This window comes from Tachypleus tridentatus, chromosome 1, assembly GCF_004210375.1.
Source record: "Tachypleus tridentatus isolate NWPU-2018 chromosome 1, ASM421037v1, whole genome shotgun sequence".
NCBI lineage: Eukaryota > Metazoa > Arthropoda > Merostomata > Xiphosura > Limulidae > Tachypleus > Tachypleus tridentatus.
In genome coordinates this window covers 138,214,658-138,242,244 of record NC_134825.1, presented here as the reverse complement: position 1 = coordinate 138,242,244, position 27,587 = coordinate 138,214,658, and the positions used below count along the sequence as shown (strand labels likewise).

At 32.3% G+C, this 27,587-nt stretch overlaps 1 protein-coding gene across 2 annotated transcripts in view; it reads right to left on the bottom strand.

Moving 5' to 3' along the window:
• Sec3 (exocyst complex component Sec3) overlaps positions 1-27,587 on the bottom strand; it is a 158,777-nt gene that overhangs the window by 47,430 nt on the left and 83,760 nt on the right. For both annotated transcript variants that reach the window (XM_076454434.1, XM_076454439.1), the window contains exons 11-12: positions 24,194-24,343; positions 10,156-10,264 (exon numbers count right to left, since the gene is read on the bottom strand). In XM_076454434.1, coding sequence (XP_076310549.1) covers positions 10,156-10,264; positions 24,194-24,343 — 259 coding nt within the window. The remainder of the gene's footprint in view (positions 1-10,155; positions 10,265-24,193; positions 24,344-27,587) is intronic.

Below are 27,587 nucleotides of genomic sequence, written 5' to 3'. Positions count from 1 at the left end.
AATTTATCCTTTATCTAATTTAAATATGGGAGATCTCAAGATTGTTTTTAATTTGTGAAAACATCCATAAGATACAAAACAGTCTGAAAATCAGTAACCGAGGATATTCTACTGGTAACCTTACACATTAGAGAAAAGCAATGCATTATTAAGAGTATTTTCCTAGATCTAACAATGTCTAGAGATTGTTCTCAACTGGATAAGTGAGGTGAGAATAAAACTTCTGTTTTTCAGTTCTACAGAATGATGCTGGTGAAAGAAAGATGTTTTACCATTATGTACAGTAAACTAAGAGTCACGCAAGTCAAAACTGGATTAACAAGTTTTCTAGATAAACTGTCTACAAAACTTACAGACAACCCACTATTACACTGGCTCAGATTACTATCAAATACAAGTCATTATTAACAGTAAACTTATTTGCAATAAATGCTATCTGCATAATATCTGCTTACTGTAATAATCACCAAATTCTTATAAGTGGAAACTATAACCTTAAAAACTAAGATTTTTATATAGCTTTTAAATTGTGTAATTATTATAAAACTGAATTGGTGAAGATTTTTAATGTTTTCGTAAAAATGCTAATGTCCGATGTTAATTCATTGAAGTTGAAAGGTTTGTAATATTCGAAATGTACAAACGATTTGGTCTAATTCTTTCATTTTTCTATTAATAAGCATTAATCATAATTATAGCTTTTGAAGCTTATAGTATTCTGACTGTAGCTGACTAATAATAGCCGTCTCTTGGCTAATTTCATTTATACAAATTATGCGATATTTTCGAATGTTCAACACTTTTCGGAAAAACGCTTTTGAGAATCTTCTACAAATTGAGAGAACAGACAAGACTTGCGCAATGCACTCCAACAACAGACTTTAAATGCATAAAATAAAACTATACTGAAAAAGCGTAGGTATTAAAATACATGTACAACAGTAAATCTGTTACACCTGCCTCCTTAAAGAATTAAAAATTGTCTAACGCCAAGCTTAACATTGATAACAGTGTATTAAATACAATATACTGCCAAAGAATTATACTATTTCAAAAATCATGATAATACATAACACAATCAATACATATAACCTTATGATAATAAAATTATCAATTATCAAAAGGAAATGTTATGTAAAGTTAAACCATATTCCCCAACTTTTGGCTATGTTGTGAACACAGAAATATTATAGCTATGAAGGATGTCAAATGAAACAATTTTTATTTCACACAAAAATCAATAAAAATGAATGTATTCACTTAAGCTGGTACTTTTACTGGATGTTTGAGAGCACTAAAAATATTGTGTATAAGTTGGGAGGAAATATGTAAATTATGTAATAACTTCTACAAGAACAGTTTCTAAAAATATTCAGTATAAATTACAATTACTAACAGTCTCAACTATAAGTAACAAACTATGAAAAGTATGAAACTATCATACTCTGTCTTCGATCATCAGCTGGATAGCCTTTGTCAGCATTGTGTTCTAAACAGAGAAAACATAGCATTATATACATGAAAACAATAATGCTATTCCTCTCAGGTTGCATGCAGTACCAACCAGACTGTTGTTCATTCCAAATGAAGAATAACGGAGGTTATATTCTGAAGGTATCATGTGATAACTAGTGGAAAAGACAGATGCCTACTTTCACAAAATAAGTTAGAGGATTCTTTACTATGAGAAAGTACATGTGCTACCATCGGTAACTGACCAAGAAAAATAGGTAGCTATGGCAAAATAAGCATACAAACTTCCTTAACCAACATTCTATAGTTAAAATTACATACACTGTACAATATATAATGCAAAGAGATGAGCATGGTACTAGAAAACTGTTATATTTTACTTTTCCATAATCAGGAAAATGTACAACTTTATTCTGGTTCCTTTTTTTTTTTTTTAATATTTTACACAGTTGCTCTGTATCTAGTAAACTTTTTGTGAACAAAAGGTAAGTAGCCATAATTTTCTAAGTCCATGCCTCAAGTTAAAGTTACATGTCATAGTGGGCATTATGTACAGCATATATATCTCCTGACCAAATTTTAGTAATATGAATCATATTTAAGCAGTGAGATGGTACACAGATTAATTCACATTTAGTAAGAGCTGGGAATTAATCAACCACTTACCATCTTCAGCCAGACAATCACTGCTGTAAGCAAGCTAGGACTGTAGGACACCACAATTTGATCTTTTTGAAAGTGTAATACAGACAGCCATTTAAGATAATTATAAATGAAGATGAATATTTCCAAATGCAAAAATACTGTGTATAAAATAAATGTATTTTTTTTTGTTTTATAACATAACATTTTGTGGCAACATGGGACCTATTGGTCCATCATGGCTGTTCCACACACTGAACTAAATTAATTTAAAAATTAAAAAAAAGAAAACAGAAAAAAAAGTTAAGTCAGTCCCTATCATTAATATACTTATCAAGCTTACTCTCAAGCTCATTTCAATTTACTGCATGCACAACATGTAGCCATTGTGTTATAAAAACAAATCTGTCTTAGCTGAAGATGACTTTTACCCTGCCAAAATTTATATTTCTGCCCCCTAGTCTTACTATTCTCAGTTAAATATGGAAGATTATGATGCATCAACACTATCAGTTTCCTTTACAATTTTAATCATATGACAATCCTTCTCTCCTAAGTACCATTTTAATAACCACTCTCTAAACCCTTTCCAACAATTTAATGTCTTTCCCAACATAAGAAACCCAAGACTGAACACAATATTCTACATGTGGCCTAACCAGTGAATTGAACAATGTAATTATTATTTCTTTACATTTGTATTCAGTATTTCTGTAGATACAACCTAAAATCTTATTTGCCCTACCAAAAGCAACAACACATTGCTTGGATGGCTTTAAAGACTGATCAACTATTACACCTAGATCCCTTTCTTTCATGACACTGTTAAGGTTATTCCCATCCAAATTGTACTTATAATTCAAAGTATAATGGCTCCCAAACATTATCATGCATTTATTATAACTCATATGCATTTATTTGTCCAACTCAGTAAATGATCTAAATTCTTTTGTAAATCAGCAGCATCTTCTTCACAATTAGCAACACCCAAGACCTTAATATACTCTGCAAATTTAAGTAATTTATTGATTATTCCTTGTAAATCAAAAAGAGTAAAGGTTCTAAGACTGTACCCAGAGGTGCCCCACTACTACCAATATTACCAGAGGTAATATTAATGTAGTTTGACCTCAAGAAATCCATTTGTAACAACCCTTTGCTTTCTTTGATCCAGACACTCTTCTACCCATATTGCTAACTTATCTCTCCCATTTTCAGAGACAATTTTTTTTTTACAAACCTTCTGTATCTTTTCATAGAATATCAAAAGATTTGTAAAGCAAGATTTTCCCTTAGTGAAATCATGCTGACTATTCATTTAAATTCTAAAACTTTGTTAAATGACTTTTCAAAGCATTTTTTAACATACTTTCCAAAACGTTTCCACAACTGAGGTAGAACTAATGAGTTTATAATTATTGGGACAATGTTTATCACCTCCCTTGAAAAGAGGAATTACATTAGCTAACTTCTAACCCTCTGGTACATGCCCATTATTCAAAAATGGAAAAAAGATATTAGTAAGTGGCTCATGTATCCAATCTTTAACCTCCTTCAAAACCCTTTTGGGAAATATTATCTAGCCCAGGGGTCTTATTTCTTTTTAAACTTCCCAATTTTTTCTTACCCACCTCAGAAGTAATGCAGTTACCTTGTTTGATCTCATTTCCATTCATAAGCTCTTCAAGATGTGGAATAGTTTAAATCTTCATGACTGAGCCTTTTCTTTACTGTTTGTGTTTGTTCTGCTTTTTGAAATACTTTCTACTTAAACCTCTCACATATGGATTTAATGCTTATCTCTTTGGCCCAGTTTTACCAAGAAAGAACACAAGTGAAAAGTTATCATACTTGTGAAGAGCTGTCCTTTCTGAATTGCATTTAATTTATTTTAAGAGATCAAAGCAGCAGTTTAATCATAAAAGATAAAATTGTGAAGTATGGTACACACAATACTGCATGATCAAAGAGTGCCATAAGAATTATAGTATGAAGTAGAAGTAAGCAACATTATTTGTTTCAATTAAGTAATACATATTATTTCATAACCAACAACTCTGTTGCTTTATAAAACAATCTGTACACAACAGGAGGCAAACAAAATCCTAAAGCCAAAAAGGAAGCAATGTAACATAAGTAAATGTTTAAAAACATATTACAATAGATAATATGAGTAAGAACTATATACAACAGTTTATTTGTAAATAATGATGGATCAAAACCTGAGAAGTATTGTTGGTCCTATGGTAAAAGATATAACCATTTCCAGGATACCCAAATTATTCAGTGCATGCTAGATAACAAAGAAGAGCTCTGATGAAGCACAAAAAGTGATCCTCTGAATAAGAATTTAAAATCACTAATGACAGTTAATACAATAAGTAGAAAAGAGTGGTTAACTTTCTTGCACTCCATATCTTAAGTAGAAGGTTCAGCTGGATACAAATACAGTATCTTTTAAGAAAATATGTGGTGCATAACCTCTCAGATATTTGAACACTTCTCTTAGGTATTTTATCCTCTCTGTCTTTTCTTTCTGATGCTAGCTAAGGTTAGTTCCATTTTAGATGTCCTAACCATGGTTTTGCCTGTTACAGGGAAGCCACTTGCATTATCATCACGAGAAAATTTTCTCTATCAGCTTTGAACACCAATTTTCACACCAATATTCAACACCTACAGCATCATGGCTAACTTTTGTTCAGTCAATTGTCAAATAAGTCAGGTTCTCTTCACAGGTGACTTGAATGATAGCTCATTTTTTATATTTTTTGTCCTTTGTTGCATTCAGCATTCTGTATGAATCTTGCCTATTGCCCTCTGCTCAATAAACTACATTATTTATGCATTTGTTTCTTCACTGTTTATCAGCTTCCTCTACAACAGGTTATAGAGCCGATTTATCACACACCTTTTTATGCCATGGGAATCACCAACTTCTCTTGTCTCTGTTGTTCATTGATTTGCCCTGAGTTTTTTTGTCTACAATATCCTTCAGCCTTTAGATACTAACTGAAGGGTCTAGTCTCGGATTTCTCAATTTCTCCTTTTAAGACCTTAGTGACCTGCTTGCTTTATCTTCTTTTCCTCAAGACACATTCTTTTACTTTTGCTTTCATGTGGTAGAAAGTGATTATTTCAAATATATCACAAGGAATCCACTGTAAGTGAGGCTGGATTCAGGGCTGGAAGCCATTACAGTGGAAAAAGAGATGGCTGAACACTACTGTGAAGACATTGATCAATGGATGAGTTCGGAAATTTGTATAACCATTGAAAAATTAAAATATGAAGAGTTTTTTCTGTAAGAATCCAATAATCTTGGAAAAGAGAATGTGCAAAAACATCCATCACATCGAAAGGGTGATATGCTCAAAGTTAAACATGCTGAGGCAGATTTATGGCTAAAGACTACTCAGTAGCAAGATCCCACTGGAGATAGCACATGTGAATGTGATCAAAGGTGAGTCAAGCCAATATAATGTTTTTTTGCAGCAAGTATAGAAAACTAGTTCACACTAGAATCTCCAAGGCTAGAAGTGCCATAGGAAATGGCTGAAGTGCACTGATCCAAAATCCAAGATGGATCAAATAAAGAGTTGTACAAAATTAGATTTGGCATTGGAAATAATCCCTCAAGATATATATATAGCAAACTGAGTGTGCACATGTGAGAGACAAAGGCTTAGTCAATGATACAGCAAGAAGTCAAACTAAAGTGATGTGAATGCAGATGACTGGCTAAGATCTTGACTAACTGACAAGAAATGTATGGAACCAAAGCAAGGATAAACTCATGACTGCTGAACTTCCTCTTGATGGAAAAAACACATAAGATGGTGAGATGATGAATGAATCATGATATGAATTTAACCTTCATCAGTATGTGTTAAAATATTCACCTTTCAGTACACCTGAGGTCCGTATGGACCCCACATATATTTAATGATCATAATGTTGAAGCTATGATTTAGATGTTGAAAAGTTAGCATATTGGCTTCTCATAGCATTGTGCAGATAAACTGTAAGAAAGACTGAGTACCATAAGTATATAATATGTGACTTATTACTACAAAATATGTAATTTACTTATATCCACTTTCTCATATTTAGACAAAAAAATTGTCATCATTGACTTATATTTCAATAATATAAGACCACTTCTTCTCTAATTGACATCTCATAATTAAAACCAATAAAACACTGAATGAAAAAAGATTTCTTGAATATGTAACCATAAATGCCAAATTATACAAAAATGTGTTTCGGATATGAACGGATCCAAGGGGTCGAACTACATCAAACTTGTTTCAGAGCTAAACTAATGCCACATTTTGGACAACATGTAAGCAAAACTTATTCTGAGTGAACATAAAGTGTTTCTCATATCTTTTCCTAGTCATTTTACAAACACTCATCATACCATACACTGGGCGTGGAATGATCAGTGCAGACATAGTTTCCACATGCTGTACAAGTTTGATGGACTTTCCTGTCTGTAATTTCTTGAGCAAAGATATCACTGTTTTTTGTTGCTGGAATACTTTGACCAGTACGCTGCCCTCTGTCAAGCAATCCTAGAATCTACACATGCAAATTTAACACCTTTCTGCATTAGAAGGGGATTCTGGAGACATCTTTGAAGTAGGTTGTGAGTGTTACTTCACTTCAGGAGAGATCTAAATGCATAATCACTGTTTATCACAATGGATAGCCTCTGTGAGTCCATACATATAACATGAAGACACAGAGCTCCAAATCTGTATGTTACTTAAAGTCTGCATGGACTCCATGCAACTTTTTATTCACAAAAATTATTAGACTGCAAAACATCAAAATTTCTACTATTTTTGTGTCAGAGGATAATAATATGACAATTACATAAAAATAAATTAAAATTTAACTGGTCAATGAAAACATATTAAAAATATTTATTGTTGGAATCCATATGGACCCCAGGTGTATTGATGAAGGTTAAGAATCTTAAACATGTCCATTCTTTGTGATCCAATGTTCTCTTCAAAACACTTTCATAAGATTCTCATGCATTCCATTTTTATAAGAAGGAATCTCTAAGAAACAACCAAGACAAAAAAGATCTATCTCAGGTTTCCAATCTTCAGATTTCTTTGAAATAACAAAAGAACAAGAATAAAAGACTGAAAACATGATACAATGTCTGCAGTCCAACAGGACTGGAAGAAAATATAAAAGATAAAGGGTGACAAGAAGGGAAAGATAGACAACAGAAGTGATAGGAAAAACTACATTGAAAAATATTTTGAGCTTAAGGATCCAGAAGCAAAGTGGTCCCTTAAATGAGGAAATTAATCTAGATGATCCTACAATCTGAATTAAAACTAAGAAAATAAGCCAGTAGTTCATGTAGAACCATCTCACTTGCCTCTATGCTTAGAAATTCTATTGTAACAAAACAAGAAGATGCAAAAGACTGAAATGCAAAAAAAAAAGAAAAAAGACAAAGCAGGTTGATAACTATTGCTTACCAAACATCTTAAAATGTGTCAATAAATGAAAAAAATAAGTTTACACTAGTACATACTTTTCATAAATGTAAAACATTATTCGGGGAAATTCTAGCAAAAATACAACAAAGTTAAAAGGCCTTTTCAATATATCAGGAAACATGGGTGGGAACAGGCAAGTTGCAACACAACATGATAATAAATACTAAACTAGTGAGAGCTGCACACAAACAAAGTGAACACTGCACCTGAGTAAAGAAATGAAGTGAATGAGAGTAGCTGATAACTAATAACTGTTCTGAAGAAGTCGTCTCAACATCAGGCAAACTATCACATGCAAAGCACTAAATTGATAGACAATGAATAAACCATATGGAAAAGCTCAACCCCAAATAAAGATATGGGGACCTAAAATTACAAAGCAAAATTAGTTGAAGTCAACACCACTAAAAAGCTATCTGTAATAATTGTGAGAAAACAATGACATCCTACTTATTTATGAAAGAATCAGTAATGATCCAAACATCAAGAGAATGCAGAAGGTACAAGGATTCAAAAATTGAACCACTTAACAATAGTATTCTCAGGTATAAAAGAAATTAGTTCAAGATTTAAAACAGTAAAAATTCACCATGACAAATACCAGGAAATAAGACCTGCTCCTTAGTCAAAGAGGCATGGGTAAAAGATCAGGTTTATTCTTCAACATGAGAAAAGGCAGATGGCCTACAAATTGAACATCAACTCAATTGGAAAACCAAACATAAGAATCAGCATTATAAACCCTGATATGCTGATGATTGAGAACTAACAATGCAACCATGAGAACTTCTTGTGTACTAGAAGAAACTTCTGTGAACAAGTATACCAAAAAATATAAAGTTGTAGAATTTCTTACATTAAACAAGTGTTAACATTTGAAATAATAACAACTGCTTAATTCATAACCAGAGCAAAGGAAGTCACAAAGTATACAGCATGTTTTTCATGAGAAACCAGAAAGAGCTCAGTAGTTTTCCTAGCACTTATACCATAAGTCATGTGAAAAAAGGTGATCAGTGAACTTTGGGTAAGTTGATGCATGTAATGCATTGTGACAATGACATTCAGAATCAAAAGTGATATTTCTGATGGCAGAAAAAAAACTCAGAAAGAAAGGTTTACATAATTTTCGAGCTAAACCTACCTGATGTAAATCTAATTTTTATCAGCATAGACAACTGTTTGTTATGTTACAGATTCCCTGTTTTTATATGAAGACCACTAAAAACTGCTTACCCCTATTCTTTGATAAAAAAATGGATTAAATAACATGTTTGCAAGACTAATGGTGAGATCTATCCTGAGATCTCAGGACAGAAACATGAGCAGGAACAAATATTTTCTGAATTGTGATTCTATCTTGAAAAGGTGACAAGTTATACATATACTAAAATAAAGATCAGTAGCAATGAATCACATACATATTTAAGTATTATTGAGCATGAATTTGAATAGAATTCAGTATTTTAACTTACCTTATAACTTTTTTAAGTTTTATTTGTTCAAAGGGACCTAATTTTTAGTGATACACTTTAAATACAAGTTGTCATGCTTTATTTTATCTCAGGAAAGTCTTGACATGATACATGGTGTTTCAAAAACTGTCACAGAAGTGAAATCTAATAAGCTGTCAACAGGCTAGTATTCTGTTAAAATGCTGACCAACTTTTCTATACTATCTATTCTCATAATTGTTATTTTTATCAAATTAAACAAGGGTTTTATAGCAATATGTGTATGCATATATATATATACACAGGGTGTTCGGAAAGTCACTGTGCACTTATATTTTTTAACAGACAAAACTGCACAGTGACTTTCTGAACACCCTGTATTTATATATATGTAAAAACAGCTGGTTTGGGTTGAGAAAATTTTTATGCAGAGGAGTGAACAACGTTTTGACCTACTTTGAGCATCATCAGGTTTACAAAGAAAGAAAGAGGTAATTCCTGATAGCTGACCACATGTTTGAAGAGGGTTGTGTAACTGAGTGTAGGAATGTAGAGGGCATGCTTAGATGTTTGATTATATAAAGTATATTGAGTATAAAGTTGTTCCTTTGTATCAGTTTATTTTGGGCTTGAGTTGTTGTATAAGTAAGGCTTTTTTAATTTTGTGTTTGTTTATGTTTTTACACATATTTTTCTCTACAAGTGGGTTTTCTCATCATCGCTAATTAATATGTATATGTGGTCTTGTGATATCTATTCAAAAATTTAATGCCTCAAAATTTGGAAAAGAAAATGTGTAAGGATTACAAGCTTACAAATTGACCTTTGTTTTAAACATAAACAAAAGTTATATATATAAAAAAAGAATTACTTTTATAACAGCTCCTCTAAAAATTATTTCAGACAGCCTAAGTAAAGATCAAAATGTCATTCCACAGTATTTATTATGAAAACTGTAAATCTTATTAGCCTTAACAAAAATATACTTAAGTATTTTTTCACAAGTTAAATTTCTAATAAGTGTAACTTCTTATGATTTCAGAGTTATGATACCATACCTTTTTTATCTTTTTCCAAAGGCAACTTTCCAGATATATTCTCTCGAGCTTGTTCAAAAAACCATGTAATTTCTTGCTCATATAACTTACTTAAAGAGCATGTGTATACCTAGGAAAAAGAATGAAAAAAAGGTAGTTAACCTTGTTATATAATGCACTACATATTTCTTAACATGTATAACAATCTGAAAGCTCAAAACACCTAGTTTGAAGTATCATTTCAGTAGGTAAATAGTAGGTAAATTTTTGAACCTGAAGAGACAGTGCTGAGACGTAAATAAGCTTAAGAACTTATTTAGACTCATCACATATGCTTATCAGTGATAGCTAACAATGCAGCCACAGGATATCTTTGCAGTTATAACAGAAGGTCTATTCTCTCAGATAGAAACAATGAGAAATCACAGTCTTAGCAGTATCTTAACCCAATTCCAAATCCCCCAAAAAAACCAAGAGGAATTTAGACCATCATTGTTGATTGTTGATAAGTAAACATCTAGGGTGCTGAAAGATCTATATAAACCTTATTTTGACAGGATCCTTCAGCATACACAAACTTGTAAGCACTATAGTACAACTCTGAAATACTTAATGTATCTTCATGAAAATTGGCAAGCTTGCACTAAACATTAAGTGTTTTGCAGACAAAAATCTAGAATTTTTAAGTATTTTCAAAAAACTTTATCAGCAATTGTATGGAGTGAGAGTGTTGATTCCTCCAAGTACAAAGTAATTTTTATGCTGAAATTAAAAATTATTTTCCTTATCTTCAAAATCTCAAATTTCTTTTGTGTAACCCCTAAAACCTGCTAAATACATTTTAAATGCCTTTTTTCAGTAAAACTTTATATTTTATGTGTTATTTTCTGTACCATAACTCAAAATGAGATTGGTCAATTTTGCCAACTTTGTAACCACTATAAAAATTGGAAATAAATCTAAGTTTTCGTGTCTAGAATGACTTTAAATTTCAAAAAGAAAATCACAGTTATTTATCCTAATTAACTTAAAGCTCATACAAATATATATTAATTAATACTTAATGTTGAACCTTATCTAACTAGTAATCTTGTAACAAATTATAAATCACTTGACAAATATTCAGCTTATACTATTATAATGCATGAGCTACTTGCAAGCATACTTTGTGAAGATTTTTGTTACTTTACCTAATCTAAATCAATAAGTTCCAAACTTTTATAGTTTAGTAACTTTTATAACAATAAATATGGAATATATATGAAAAACAAGAAATTTATTTATCTGGTTCTTTTTTGGAAACATAAGATAATAACATGTAATGAGTACATAACAGTCTATAACTATCATAAATTTCTGGCTTTTTTTGCAACAAGAGCTGTTAAACATTCAGTTAAGCTTGTTAATGTGTTTACCAAGTGAATGAAAGTTGAACTGGAGACAAAATAGCAAATTTTTAATGCAGAAAACACTGTAATAGAACATATCATTTGATATATTAAAACACTGGTTTTTTATTGGTTACAAATAGTATTATACATCAGAAAGAACTAGCTGCATTTTGTGAAAGAGGGGATGTGACAGGTGGGTCTCATTTTCTAATTTAGAGCTCTGTAAATAAAGATGATCGAAGACTATAAGAATTTTGTTTTGCTTCAGTAATAACTATGTTATAATAAATACTTTTCATCAAATTCTATAATTTGTGGAGAGATGATAATTAAATTAGAGAAGATGGGTGACTTAGAAAACAAATGTCACAGTTCTCATAATAGGGTAAGATTGAATTAACTATTTCTTATAAAGTTACAAAACCTAAAACTTAGATAATATTAACATCTGATTTATTAACTGCATTTTTATGCCAAGTTTATTTGTGATAATAAAGTAGTTATGTTAAATTTCTAATGTGTTTCTGTAAAAAAAATTGTGATATATAGAAAAGGGTACCATAGAGAAATAGTGATATTTATACTATTGGGATAAATGTAAAGGAGCAAATGAGCAATGCTGTTACTCTTAATAAAAGAAAAGAACTTTGAGAAAACCTAGCTTGTAAGCCTGGGCAGTTCCAAATTAACTTAGTGGAGAAGAGAAATAACAAAAGAGAGATATAATAATATGCCTATTATTGAAACTTTTAAAAGAAAGTTTGTAAAGACTATGAGAGAAGTGACAAAAACCTTGCTTCCATCAACAATTACATATAAGAACTAAAAGTTGTTTTAGTGGTGAATGTTAACAGACCAAGGATGTATAGTGTCAATGGGGTTTCTCCAGTCATCAGGTTTAAGACTGAAGGTACTGAATGTCAGTTACAAGTTGACAAATGCCAAAATCATCTCTGCTAAGTGTAGTAGTAGACAAAACCTGAAAGTATTAGATAATGCATGGAAAAACGTCGAGAAAAGTACCTTATCTTACTTTGCAGGTACACAATTATTAAAATTTAAACTTTTATTTTATATCTTTAACTAGATAGTAGTATAAAAGTATGTTTTATTAGGTTAAGACGTTCTAAGCAATTATGACACTGAGATATTCATTATCAGAAGTTATGCAGAGAAACAAAAGACATTAAAACCTGAAGGAATTTTTACTTTCAGACTAATGTTCTAATGTAATAACTTACAACTTCTTGCTGACTCACTTATGTAGTGACACACTTACTTAGCACTTGCATTGAGCAATGTAATGAGACTAGAGATCAAATGTTAATATGCAACAGTTCTGGTATTCCTCATAGCAATACACAACACAGTAAAGTTTGGAATGGTAATAGATTCAAGTGTTATAAAAAGAATCAGGATAGTATGAGAAAGTTGTTAGAAATAAAGCAGAAAATAGTTGTATAAATAAAGAACACTAAAGTACATTGTCAAGCACACCCTCAAATATTTTTACACCTACAACAGATAACAGAGAATCCCAACAGGTGAATATGTTATAATGTTTTCCAAAGTGATTAACTATTATTTCCAAGGTCCTGAAGATATGTCAGATTGTTAATGAAGATGATGTAGAAAACTAAGTGAAATTACAAAAAATTAGTTGAATCCAAAGAAATAGTAGAATCCAATATATAAGTTGCTACATGTAAAAGTGTCTGACAAACACACATACAATAATAATAAGGGTTTTAAATATAAATGCAAGCAAAGTACTGTCAAGAATTTACAAGTAAAGTTAGAAGCACAGAAAAAAATAGTTAGAGTACATGAACCACAAATCAGATTTTCATAAGAGCTGTACAGAAAGTAAAATAAATAAATTAGAAAATATAAAAGACTATATGGAAGCAAGGGCTGATGACCTTATTAAAAGTATGTAAACAAGAAGTTATGAAGAACAATAATAGCTCTTATGCAACTTCAGTTGTGTTAGTTTCAGAGAGAGATTGTAAGCTAAAGTTATGCACGGACTTCAAACATTTCAATTCAAACTATCAAAGATACATATCCATTACCAAACATACGATAGACCTGATACAGGTTTGGTCCAAATAAACACATTCCTCCTTAGAGTTGCAAAGCAATTATGGGAAGGTTGAGATTAAAAAAGTTAAAACTAAAATGGCATTTATATTACTATCATGAAAATATCAGTTTAACATAACTCCTTTTGTTTTTGTTATGCTTCTTCAAGGTTAGAGAAATTAATGAATGCAATACTGTCAGGGCAATGACAACAGTTACACAAATTATATCACAGCTTTTGCAGCAATTTTTAAGTCACTTAGACAGTTTAAGACATAATTGAAAGTCTGTGGAAGGCAACTTTGAAATTAAAGCCACTGAAATGTCATTTTTCAAGAAATTATGTAGATAATTTAGGTCATGTGGCAACCATAGAAGATGTAAAATGAAACCCAAAAGAAATATGCATTTTCTATATATTTGGCATTTGTGACAACATATACAGTAACACCTGTCTGACGTGGAATCGCACAGGGCCAAGTAAAGTTTCAGGCTGAAGCAGGTTTTCTGGCTTAGACATAATGAACATGCATTTCCTTAATTATGTACATTTTTTGAGCATAACATTATACTTGCTAGACTCGAGAAATAAGACGTTTGCAAGTAAAGTTATTATGCTGTTTATGCTATATTTATTAGAAAAAAACAAAAATAGACATTCGAAATATACATACATACACAAAATCTTAATCAAATTTATTTGAAGAAAGTGTTCAATTTCAATTGTTTCATTTTTTTTAATAAGCTTTTTCATGCGGTTACAAGGGAACACCAATTCTACAGCCTTTTCATGAAGTTCATTTTCCCCCTTCATTTTTGCAAACAATTTGATAGCGTTAATATAAGTTAACACTTGTGATGAAGTAGGAATTTCTATTTCCTCACTATCTTTTCCATTTTGTTCATCTTCTGAATCTCTCACACTGTTACCATCTTGCAATTCTATTACAGATTTTAAATCAGTTTTATCAGTTTCTGTTAAAACATTCTTGTCAACATTCACAAAACATTCTGCGTTCACAGAATCATCTGTATCAGTCTTCTCAGTCAGATTTAGATTTCACTAGAATCGTCATAACAAACAACTTCTCCACAATCTCCACCATTATCAAGAATAAATCCACAGTTTCGAAAGCACTTTATTATGCATTCATCTTTTACGCATTTGATTGAATGACTTAAAAATGCAATTGCATCTAACACATCAATTTTCATGAACGTTTCAGATGCTCTCTTACAGTTGTCCATGCTTGCAATAATATGATGAAGCATCAGTTTTCTGTATTTCAATTTTATACACTGTATAATTCCATTATCTAGTGGCTGTAGAACTGATGATGTATGTGGAGGATGAAAGACTAAACAAACATTTAAAAGTTGAACTTTTGGGTGACAAGTTGCATTATCTAGGAAAAGCAGAATATTCCTATTTTCTTGTTCCATTCTTTTGTTTAATTTGTTCAACAATTCTTCTGATACAGCATTTACCATCCATGCTTTATTATTCGCTTCACATTCCACAGGAAGTTGATTCTTCCTTAATTTTTTGAAACAGTGAGGATTTTCACATTTACCTATTACCCATGGTAAATTTCCCCTAAATTTTAAAAGTGTGGAGGATGGGAATTTATTTTTTTGTGAGAATTATTTAAAGAGTAGAATTTTGCACTTAAAAGACAAATATATTTCTACAAATCATGAATCTAATTTAATTGCTACAATAATGATGGCAGAAAAAAGAACAGAATATATTTAACCAATACTTACTGTCACAAAATGTCCAAGAATTTATTAATATTTAAAGAAATTATTAATTTAATAAGAAATTAATATTTAATCAAAAACATTTTTTCTGCCTTATTCAAGTTCTAATCCTACTTGTTGAGAGATGAGGTAGGTGAAATATAGTTTTCCTTCCATATTACATAGGTTCCACCATATAGAGGTTTTTATTGGGTTGAGGAATAATTCGTGAGCATTTTTTCAAGTTAAAAAAATATATTCATAAATGAAACGTTTTTGCAAAATATGTCATGTCATTTGGTAGATAATTTTTTGCTCTAATAGATGGTGTGTTTGATTTTCATATGTCTTTAATTTTTGGTTTCATTTTCAGCTCATTAAATGGAATGTCAAGTGGACAAAATCGAGCATTTTCGACACCATCTGCTTTTTGCATTTAATTTCTTGCAATTTCGTTTAAAACAATGCATACTATATACCTAGGTATTACATGAAATAAAGTATCATAATAAATGTTTTGGGTGTGATGTGTTCATGCATTGAAGTATTGTATAGTCTTGCATGTAATGCTTGAATGAAATTATTTAAAAATGCTCACGAATTATTCCTCAACCTAATATAAGAGAAATCTTAAGAGAATACTGCAAAATTTTGATATTTCCGGCTTGTATAGGTTTCCGCCCTATGCAGTTTCTGGCTTAGACAGGTTTTACTGTGGTGATGTAATTGAGAAATTCTTTATGCAGACATGAGAAGGGATATTAATTAATTATCAATTTCCAAGTGTTAAAAACATAAATAAAGTCCATATTTAAAGAATACCATATCAAATGATATCCATGGACATTTTAAGTCCTTTGTGGACATCATACTTTGGAAACAAATATATATTGGTTATTTCAGACTATTTAACCAGATTTACAAGGGTAAGAAAGTTTACCAGATTAAAAAGTAAAAAACTTCAGCAAAAGTATTCATAAAATCAATCTGTAGCAGGACAAGCAATACCTATTGATATAGAATATTCAAAATAAACACTCAATATATTAATGGACAAATCTTTATTTTAGTTTATTAACAAAAATCACTGAAAAATATTCTTTGAATGGATTCTAACCTGAAGCCACTGAGTGTTGCATTTTGAACAATTGAAAACATGGTTGGATAGCATTTTATGGTGCAAAGCAACCAGGCTATCTGCACCAAACAGCTGTTAAAAAGATTAAAAGTAAAGTAAAATTATTAGAATTTGTGAAAAGGAATCATGTTAAAACAAAACCAAGTCCAGTTTTCTTAATTAAAAATTTAAATAGCATTTAAAAAGCCACTGGCCCTTATAAAACAAAAATTTGTAAGGTGGACAGTGCCATCATCACCAATGATGCTGGTCAGTATCAGATGTAAACCTGTGGACAAAATATGTCTAAAATGGTGCTGTCACTGAGAGTCACAACAATAGTTTGACAGTAAAATGTTGATTCTTGTGACCTGAGTATCACACATACTACACATTGGTGCATCAGTCCCTGATAAAAAAAATGATGAGTTAAAAAACTGTGACCAATGAGTTGTCTAGGTAGGACAACTTCTTTCCAATCCTTATGGAAACAAGACAGTCAAAGTCCAATAGAGGGCTTTATCTGTAAAAAGCCAGTTTTTATGTTGTTCACTCCAAGTCAACTGTCAACTGGCCCAGAGCTGAGCCTCAAATACAGGACCATAGTTCATGTATAGAACAGATACAGCAGTGACAGCATCAGATCAGACAGACTTAGCTGAGGTGTCAGCAAGCTCATTCCCGCAAATACCAACTTGGCATGGTATCCAGAAGAACTGGACAGATATAGATGTTAGAGAAATGGAGTAGTTGGTTTTGAATATCAGTAAAAACTGGGTAAGAACTAATGTGAAGCAATTCCAGGACCAGTAGAGAGCTGAATAAATAGTACAATTCAAGTACTGCTTAGCTTCTGTGTGATCCATGGTAAGAGAAGTAACAAGAGTTTGGTAGTGAACACAGAAACTGTAGAGGGGATTCTCTGTGCAACCACTGAACCACAGCATACTACGACAGAGCTCACAGAGTCACCTGATTTTGAACCATCCATATAGTGGAAATTGAAGGACAGTTCAAAAGATGTTCAGCAAATAAAAGAAGATATTTCCAATCAAGAGTATCCGCTTTTCTCAGATGACTCAAAAGTCACACTTGGGGATGATGATAAGCCATAGTGGAATGGGCTGAGCAGTGGATACAGCAATGTCATCCATGGACAGACCCAATTTATTCAACTGTGCCCAGAATACAAAAGCCAAAAGGAACAATGGCAGATCGTCTGTTCTGAAAAAGCATGGCTTACTGAGGAAGGAAAATACAACCCCAGGTGGGATGCTGTGGCAAAGATCAAAGTTTTCAAGCATACAATAAAGACAGTTGCAAATGGCAGAGGTGTAGAGGAGGTTTATAAAGCTTTGTGTACAAACTATGGACTGGAGAAGTGTGGAAAGCCGTCGGTGCAGAGCTGAAGCCCCTGATGATGAATGGGGTCCAGCATCTTCATGGCCGAGGTCCTGACAGAGCCATAGATGAGAGGCCCATAGTCCAATTTTGATTGAATGAGAGCATGATACATCTTTAACATAGAATATTGATTAGTTCCTCAAGAGATGAAAGAGAGAGAAAAGTTAAAACCATTTGTTGTGGTTCACTTCTGTAATCAGCTGAGGGTAGTCTGTAGCTGCCACTCAATAAATCTCATGTTCAACGACTGACATGAGATTTGAAAGTCATCATCATAGAGCCCATTTGCAACAGTACGAGGGAGTTGTCCAGTAATGGCATTAATCTCTATACTAAAATATATGACACTCAAGACACAGCACTGAGAAACTCCAAGTTCCTGTAAGAAAGAACAGGAAAGTGTTGAACCCACACAAACTTTGAATTGCCTACCCATTAAAAAATTGTTAATGAAAATGAGGAAATGGCCAAGCAACCCATATAAGTGGATATTTTACAAAATGCCGTACCTCCACATAGTTTCATATGTCTTCTCAAGGTCAAAGAATACTGAGACAAGATGTCATTTGAGAAAGGCTTCTCTGATTAACGTTTCAAGTCGAATCAGGTGGTTTATGGTGAAGCATTGTTGTTTGAACCCACATTGGGTGGGTAAAAGGAAGTTGTTTGATTCGAGGAACCAAACAAGACGAGCATTAACCATTCTCTCTAAGGTCTTACAGAGACAGTTCAACAAAGCAGTTGGATGGTGGTTTGAAGAAATCTAAAAATATTTTACTGACAAATCCAGTTAAAAACAACCAGAAGAATAGCAAGAGAAACAGGAGAAAGATGGCGTAATATCTTCTAGTGTATATTGTTGGGTCCAACTGATGAAGAGCCATCTTAAGTTCCACCAGTGTAAAAGTAAGATTACAGTCAAAGAGAAGATCTGCCCAAAAGGAAACAGGTGATCGCTCTGTCCGAGTCTTGAGGGCTAAGAAAGTGAAGGATGAAGCAGAAGTGATAAATACATGCCAAAAGCTTTTGCCTAAAATATCAGCGATGTTCTAGGTATCAGAAACTTCCTGGCCATCAAAAAACAACATTGAAAAGGGAAGAGAATTATACTGCCCACTAACCTTCCATATGACTTTGAAACTGATGGTAGAAGAGATGCTGGTTGTGAATTTAATCCAATATTCCTTCTGACTCGACGTCTTACCTGCTGAGCATGTGCACAGGCCCACTGAAAAATAATGCAGTTTGAAAGCATGGGATACCTACACTGGTGTCTCAGGCCTGTTTTAAGCCTTCTGTGCCATGTGGCAGGCAGGATTTCACCACAGACGAGGATACCATGGAAAATGTGTCAAGGTTTTAGGAATACATTGAGTAGCTACCTGGATAATATAGTCAGTCACTGCTGTTACACAGTCGTCTATCAATGGCTTAGGGCCAGATGGCTTGGTTCATGTTCCACTGGGGCAAACGGGTCAGGTAGCAATGATCACAGTCTTTCTCAAAATGACAGGAAAGTGATCACTGCCCCGTAGGTTACTTACTGTCAACCTTCCACGAAGAATGGGAGAATAGAGAAGGGGAGCAGACAGAGACAAATAGCAGTAAAAGAATGACTAGGTGTATGAAAAGTATAAGAACCAGTACCAAACAGAGAAAGGTTGTGATCTGACACTGGAATAAGCATCACTGAAGTGGACAAACTTTTCCTTCCAGTTGAAGAAGTCCAAAACATAAAATCCTAGATTTGGAACAATGGGATCATGTACACTGTACTCAGCTAAAGGAAAAGGATTCATCCAGACTCAAATTATGAATACTCATCCTCACTCCTCAAGCAAATGGATGAGGAGTATAGGCTGGTGCCATTCATACTTACATCTGGAAAAAAACATCCAGGAACCCAAAAGTTGAGAAACACACACAAACACTACGGAGGAAAAGCCTCTATATGCCATCCCAATTACTGGAAACTGGGGGTAGTAAAGACTCCTGAGCTTCATTAGTAGAGTCTGGAGGGTAATATGCATTGGAAAGTCCTGTGGAACAGTGCTATGAAAACAGTGTGATAGGTAGACAAGCTTGTTACATTTTTAAAAACAAAGTGATTCCAATTTATTCAACCTGAAGATAAACAGGGATGAGCAGGATCCACTTTCCCTTTATTCATGACAATCCATGAACAGTGGTCCATAATAAAAGGTAACACACACCATCCAGTAGGCACCTAAATAGTTTTATGAAACACCCCATTTTAACAGAGCCTGTTGCAACCTGTAATAATTATAGTGAAAGTAGGTACTAATGCAGAATTGAAAAGTGAAAACATACCTGCCTGGGCAATACTCACCACAGGGTGGGATCAGACGAAAAATAAAGAGACCCTGGAAATAAAAGGGTGTATAATTGTGGGAAAATACATCTGGTTAAAAACTAATAGATATGGTCAAAATAATTAAAGTGGTAGACAAAAACTCTCAGAAGAAGAAACTGCCAAATCATGTAAGTTATGAGATAGGAAAGTATTAGGATTAATTAGTCCAGCCTGTACAATGTCTACCAGAGAGTAACTCAAATGGGGAGCTAGTGATGTTGAGATATGACAAATTTGGTAAGATGTGACATGAAAAAGATTCTTCTTCTGTAAGATAATCCAATATAGGTCATATGAATCAATTTGTAATGGGAGATAACTCACAGGAAATAGAAGGATCCCAGTGAATGAACAAGTTGTTCCTAGTACCTCGAAAAGAGTTAGTACAAACCATATAACATTTGAGGGCCCTAACAGGATATAAAAAACATGATGAGAAATTGGTGGAAAATGAATTGGTGAGAAGGATCTTTCACCTTCATTAGCTGTCAGAATCTTTGGATGAAAAGACCTATCAGGGCAAAGCAGGACAAATTGGAATAATGAGGAGTCCTATGCACTTAGACTGCAAACAACTCGAACCAATAACATCCATAAGCTAACAACAAAAAAATATATAATTTTAGACAAAGGTGAAACAAAGAACATCAAGTTGAAAGCTCAAAAATAGGTTGAGAAAACACATGTAAAACAACTGTAAAATCTCAAGTTGACAATTTAAAAGATCATTTGGGCTAAAGAATATGAAAGGATTTTAGTAGTTTAGATAGAACTGGGAATTCAAAAATTTTCCAGTATTTACATACTAAAAAATAGTGGATTAGGATGCCTTATATAAAGCCATGATCGATGAAACAAGCCTCCTCTGAAACATCCAAATCATAAAATGAAATATGGTAGATACTTTGTACTAAGTGGATTTAAGTTCCTTTTAGTACATCCCAAATGACAGATATTCCAAATACATTAATAAATGGTCATGATTATCCGATGAATATATTTAGTTACATACAAAGAAACCTTAGAAGTTAAACCCTTATGTCAGACAAAGAATCACATAACATTCCAAGATTTTCTAAACATCTGGTTGTAGAATGTCTGATTGAGATTGCCAATGTGGAAGATGTGAGCATTCCTGCAAATACTGATGAAGGGGAAATTACATTTGAGCTGGCCAACAAAGACAATCTGACAGGGAGTAGAAAGGTATAAAGATGTAAACCTGTCCAATTCTAAGTGAATGCATCTACTACCAACATTTGAAGATGAAGTATTGAAGACCAAAATACCTGCAGTGGAGAATTCCAATGAACTGCAAAGGCATTACTAACCTTTGTAGACCCAAACTAAAACAAATCCACTGAATGTAGTATCCATTCTGTTGGAAGAATTCTGTTCAGTGAATAAAAGTTATCTGCAGTCAAATTCATTACTCCCAAGACAGGAAATGTTAAATACTGATATGATGGGAATACACCCAGTAAAGAAATATCCAAGATTTGAAAACAAGGTCTCAGTTATGTGTGATTCCTTGATGAGAAATCTGAGATCCCACTATGGAATTGTTCAAATGCATAAGACAATTTTTCCCTTCAAAAACAAAGACTTTGAACTGCAAGTATACTGCAAGGAGTTTGAGAATGTTGATGCGGAGAGTAGCCTTATCTTTTCTCTAAGTATCTTAGAACTCCTGATTTTGAAGATAAGTTCTCCATCCCTGAAGAGATGTGTCTTTGAATAAATGGATTTCATGAGGTGGTGGAATGGGTACCTTGATGATGGTGTTTTAATCCAACCACCATTCACAATTGATGACGTTCCTGGTCCAAAGGATCAGAATCCATAATCAACTGGTTGCAGAGTGACCATTGTAGAGACCTAATACATACTCATCTCAAAAGGAATGAGTGTATCAAAGGATGCCCACATCCCCAACAGAGAGAGAACCATCCACACAGTAGAAGAAGGAGAAGACAGAAGTAAAAGCCTGACATCTCTTTCTATGGCTTGAAGCACTGATAGAGATTGGTTGAGCACAACTTAAGTAAATATTGAAAAATACACCAAGATGAGCAAGATAATGTACTGATAACAAAATAAATTTCTCCAGTCTGCTAAGGAAGCCTACTTTTGTGGCTTCTAAAAGGAGAAAGTGAGAGTGTTGTTCTGCTAATTGATGGGATGGAACCAGTTGTCATATAATGGTGCATGCATAAGCCCAAGGAAAACAAGCAATGAGAAAAAGCTCAAACAACTTTAGCAGACATACAGTGCTGATGCAAGACCAAAAGTTAGAGCCCTTAACTGTAGCACCTAACTCTTGTGCACAAAATGAGAAACATCTGCTCTTGAAATATGAAGATAAGTGCCTGATATTGATCTTCATCATTCATTGCTCATGTGCAAAGTGACATCATAGGTTCAGAACAGATTCAACAGTACAGCAAGGAGGATCTAAAAATTGGTTGACCAGAGATAGATCAATCATGGGATGCCTATTTCCTGTCTTCATGGGTACAACAAATAAATGGGAATAAAATCCTGGAAGAATGGGATCAACTGACCTTTTGACTAACAACTATCTGATGGCCAGGGTGAAAAGCTTCATACACCATGGAGACAATAATAAAGGTTATGTAAACTGAATGACAAGTCCTGAAGCCAGAAAATGGAGTACCTATGAATCTCTGGTGAAAAAAATCTCCAGATATCTAAGAAGAAGTAATTGTACTCCTAATGAGTCTCAATTTGATAGGTAATTAATGTTTTCTTGAGAAAGTGATTATGTGTAGTTCTACAACAAAAGAATTTAACATAACAAGTTAAGAAAACCCTGGAGCAAGCCACAGATGTTAAGATTTTTAAAAACTTTTAGTTATTATTCCCATTCCTGAAAATGTTTTCTTGATTAACTACACTTTTTTGAAATCTGCAGGAATTCTCTATTTTAGCAAGATATTAGGTAAACCATGTGAGATTTAGCAAGTACAGAGGACACTAGCAATATACACTAATAACTCAAATCCTTACTTACTGAATGTGATTGCATTTACTGTACTCAATCCATATAAATAGAGCAGCTTATAATTTTTAAAAACAAATAACAACATATCAGATATAAATTGATCTTAACCAAGAATATTGTTAGCAAAATTGTTATCTGGTCTAACCTTACACCATTTTGAAAGCTCAGACCTTAGGTCACAGATAAATCTTTGTCAGTTTGTGTTTTTTTGTTTACAAATTATAGCTGAAGGTGGTAAGTACTTTACTCAGCAAAATAAAATATCAAAAGAAATGTGTTAATGAATATCAGTCAAGTTGAAACTGACTGGATATCATATACAAAACAGAATTTTCTGACAACTATTTAAAACTTCTATTCTGAAATAAAAGGAAGTATTTTTAATATGTTTTTTTCTCAAACCACTATTTTAAATTTCACAACACAACAAACTATAGGAAAATTAAGTTACGTGGATTTTTAAAGACAAAACTAGATGCTATTTATAAGTTAATTCAAAGTTTCATGCATTTTGGTTAAGTATTTCAACTATAATAAGAAATCAAAGGACACTGTTAAGCCCACTCCATTTATGTGAGATTTAAAGTTATATTTAATTTCAAAGATTGTGACCTTTAAGTGCAATGTATATTGATATAAGATTACTGTGCATGTTTAGACATCAATAAATATATGTGTAACTGCTATCATGTTTAAACAATAGCATGAAATAAAAATAAAAATTCACTGTAATGAATGGTAAGCCATTTAATGATACACATTTCTACTAAATTAACTACACAGCATTTAAAATTATGCACTACATTTGTTATGAACATACAAATAAATGTTTCTTGTTTCATGTATTTAAGAGTTCTTTTTTCCCAAACATACATATTATGACCAGCAGAACATATGATAATCTTGTATACATCACTTACCTTTGTAAGCTGATTATAACTACTGGGATCAGATACTTTCAGCCAGTGCATCAAATCTGTGTATGGCATCAGTTCACCATGACAAGCCGTATGTTTTGGTAGTGTCAATTCTGATGCATAAAAACTCAAATTTTCACCTCTTTCATTTCCCTGGATTATGTAGAAAGAAACATATCACTAATAATTCATCATTTGTATGCTGATAATTTTGGTCTAATAAAATTTTATATTATAAATGGTTCCTTTGTTTAACAAGTCTATTATAACAATTAAATGGTGAGGTCTAAGATTACAGTTCTAAAATGTTTCTAGAACTACAAAACTATTACAAAATACAGTAGAATGATTATTAAAACTTAAAGCTATATATTACTTGTAATAAAAATATCTGTTCAGAATTATGTGCAAGAAACTATCTTCTGTTAACTCCTTCATGCATGACTGAATGAAATTAACCTTTTTTTTAAAATAAATATTTGATTACTATAATTAGTGTTGTATGTTGAAAAATTTAGTATTTTGTTGCACACTGCCATGTAAAATCCACCATCTTATTGTGTCATCACTGCTATACTTTCAATTTTTTGTTTGTTCCTCTCAATTACTCAAAAGTAATTCATAATTCATCAAACACATGGAATAGATTTCTGAGAATTTAACATTAATGATGGCACCATTAGAATATTGCAAATAAATATAATTCAAAAACAAGATTGAATAAATAAATTTATATCAGGCTGGCAACACTGTCTAATTTTTCACATCTATTTTAAAATGTTACTTGTTGCTTTATTCTATACAGTAGATGTTGTTTATTTAACACAAAAGAATATTGTAGTAACAACATATAGGTTAAAATGAGTGGTACTGTAACATCCTTTACTGGGTGAGTAAATGTAATAAATGCCACAATGTGATGCTGTCTACTGAACAAAGAAAGTGACTATCTTTTAAAATTGTGTGTGTTTTCTGGACTTATTCCCAGTTGTAGTTGGTTATAGAGTGAAGAATTAATTTTATGAGCATTGTATTTATTTCAACAGGATTTTGTCTGGAAAGAAAGAAAATGCTGTAGAACTAAGCAAAAACTAGTACAAGTGACTGTATTTTCTTATGCACAAACATATATTGCATGTTTTAATTAATCAAAATGGAAAGAACTACTTTCATTTTCACCAACTGTATCCAGTTTCATATTTAAACACACTAGGAAAACTAAGTTACCTGATCAAAATCACACTCCTTATTTCTTAAATCTGTAGTTACTTGTAGGTCCATCTCTTTGATAATTGTCGGGATATTGGCAACTTTTAAATGAAACTTTTATAAACTTCAGTTCTGTTAATGAATGACTGTGAATTTAGTACTACCCTCACATCAAGTTTCTTATTAACCTTCAAAAGTGATCTTATATAGCAACAATTACCACTTTGTAGCAACACTGAATGTGTCCACTTAAGTTATTTGATGTAAACTTAAGTGTTCCACAGATTTATATGACAAGTTTTGTAAATTACATTTTAAATAGACACAACATTCAAATTGTATCAAGCTTTCATGAGTTCTTACTGTTTTTCTCAAATAGTGCAAGCATAGGTATAGCTTTTCAATGCTTGTTGCTGCGGTAACTGACTGAAAGTAAATCAAATAATAAAGCTAATCTATACACACCACAACTTTCTTAATGTTGAAAAGAGTAAGCCAACAATATATTTTCATGTCTAAGTTTCACTTTAACATGTTTTAAATTATTAACTTTTTTTTTTTTTATTGAAACAAGAACTGGAACAAAAATAAAGTAGGCATACATTTCACTGGAGGGCCAACAGCAAACAATATGAGATCAAATGTAAGTACTAATTTTTTTTATGTACATTTATTATTTATTGTTACAAAAGTACCTAAAATTAAGTTAGTTAAGGTAAAACAATAAAAATCTAATTTATGCTAGGTAACTCATGTTAGTCAATACATTGAAATAGAACTATGCATTCTCCAAGTGATTTACAGTTTATACTGTGAAATAATTAATTAGATATAGTTAAAAGGTAAATGGGACAATAAAATTGAGTAGAAATTGGTGTAGGTTTTTAGGAACCTTAATTATAAATTTATTTCCCATCTAATTGTTGTTGTTACAAAATCAGTTGAATCATTTTTGCCACTTGGGCATTGCACTGCATTTCAAATGTTTCAAATATTGAGAAAATGTGTATATCATGAAATGTTCTGTGTGTAACACTCATGAATGCAATAAGAAGAAATTTGATGCATGCTTAGTGAATGCATAAGAGAGGTTATACAACAACTGACAAAGAAGGAAAAGTATGTCCAGTATGAACGAAAAATATATTACAGAAATACATATTTATATTATCTATAAACTAACACTATTACAGTCATGAGATTTTTATTTAAGTCTCATTACAGAGTAAGCAAAAGATCTATTTCTACAGACTGACACCACTACAGTAGAGAGAAAGCTTTGAGAAAGGTTTACATTAATTTTAACACAGTTTCTAAAAACAAAGATTAGTCAGATCTTTAATGTAAGAGCCATATGAAAAATGCAAGGTGAAAAACAAGCAAGTAGCCTTACAATTTACTGTATTTAGCTGTAACCAATCCACAAAGTAGTTTTGCTTTTTCAGTTCTAAGAATCACAATGAGTTTGCAAAAATCAATCAAGTATCAAACCTACTTGTGGGTAAACTATTTGGAAAGACATAAAGATACCAAAACAATTTAATATGAGAACCTCTGTTTTGGTCAGAAGAATCAGTTCTCCCCAGCTTAAAAAGGATCTCTCTAGCACTAAAGAAGTTGAACAACTCTCCAAGCTGCATATATGTCTGCAACAATGCTATGAATATCCAACATTTCCCACTTAAGCTTTATGTAAGTAAATTATTACTATCTCTTCTTTGGGATCAAAATAACATAGTTAGGACTGAATGAATAATATTTAATATTAAGATAAGACTGAACAAGTTTTGATCGATGTGTTAACTGACAGTTTACTATTGGTGTTAAGTAATTTAATGAATGTTATAGGAAGCTGAATCAAATAACAATTATGAACTCCAACTGAGAAATCTGACAGTTTGGATAATAAAATGCTCAACAATACTTTTGGTAATTTTGACATAGCCAAGTATCATGATACAATGCATTAAAGTGTCCTTGTATTTGAATGTCACTCTTGAAGTCAATTCTTTATTCAGACTGTAAACTTCTTCAAGTTAGTGACTTGTGTGCTCCACTTGCAACTGTATACCTGGATTTAATATAAATCTATTGTAACTAGTTGTAAAGTTGAGCTCCAATAACTAGTCTACATTTGGCTGTTACACAATCAAATTGGCCAAGTTCATATGTGGTTAAGTTAAAAAGC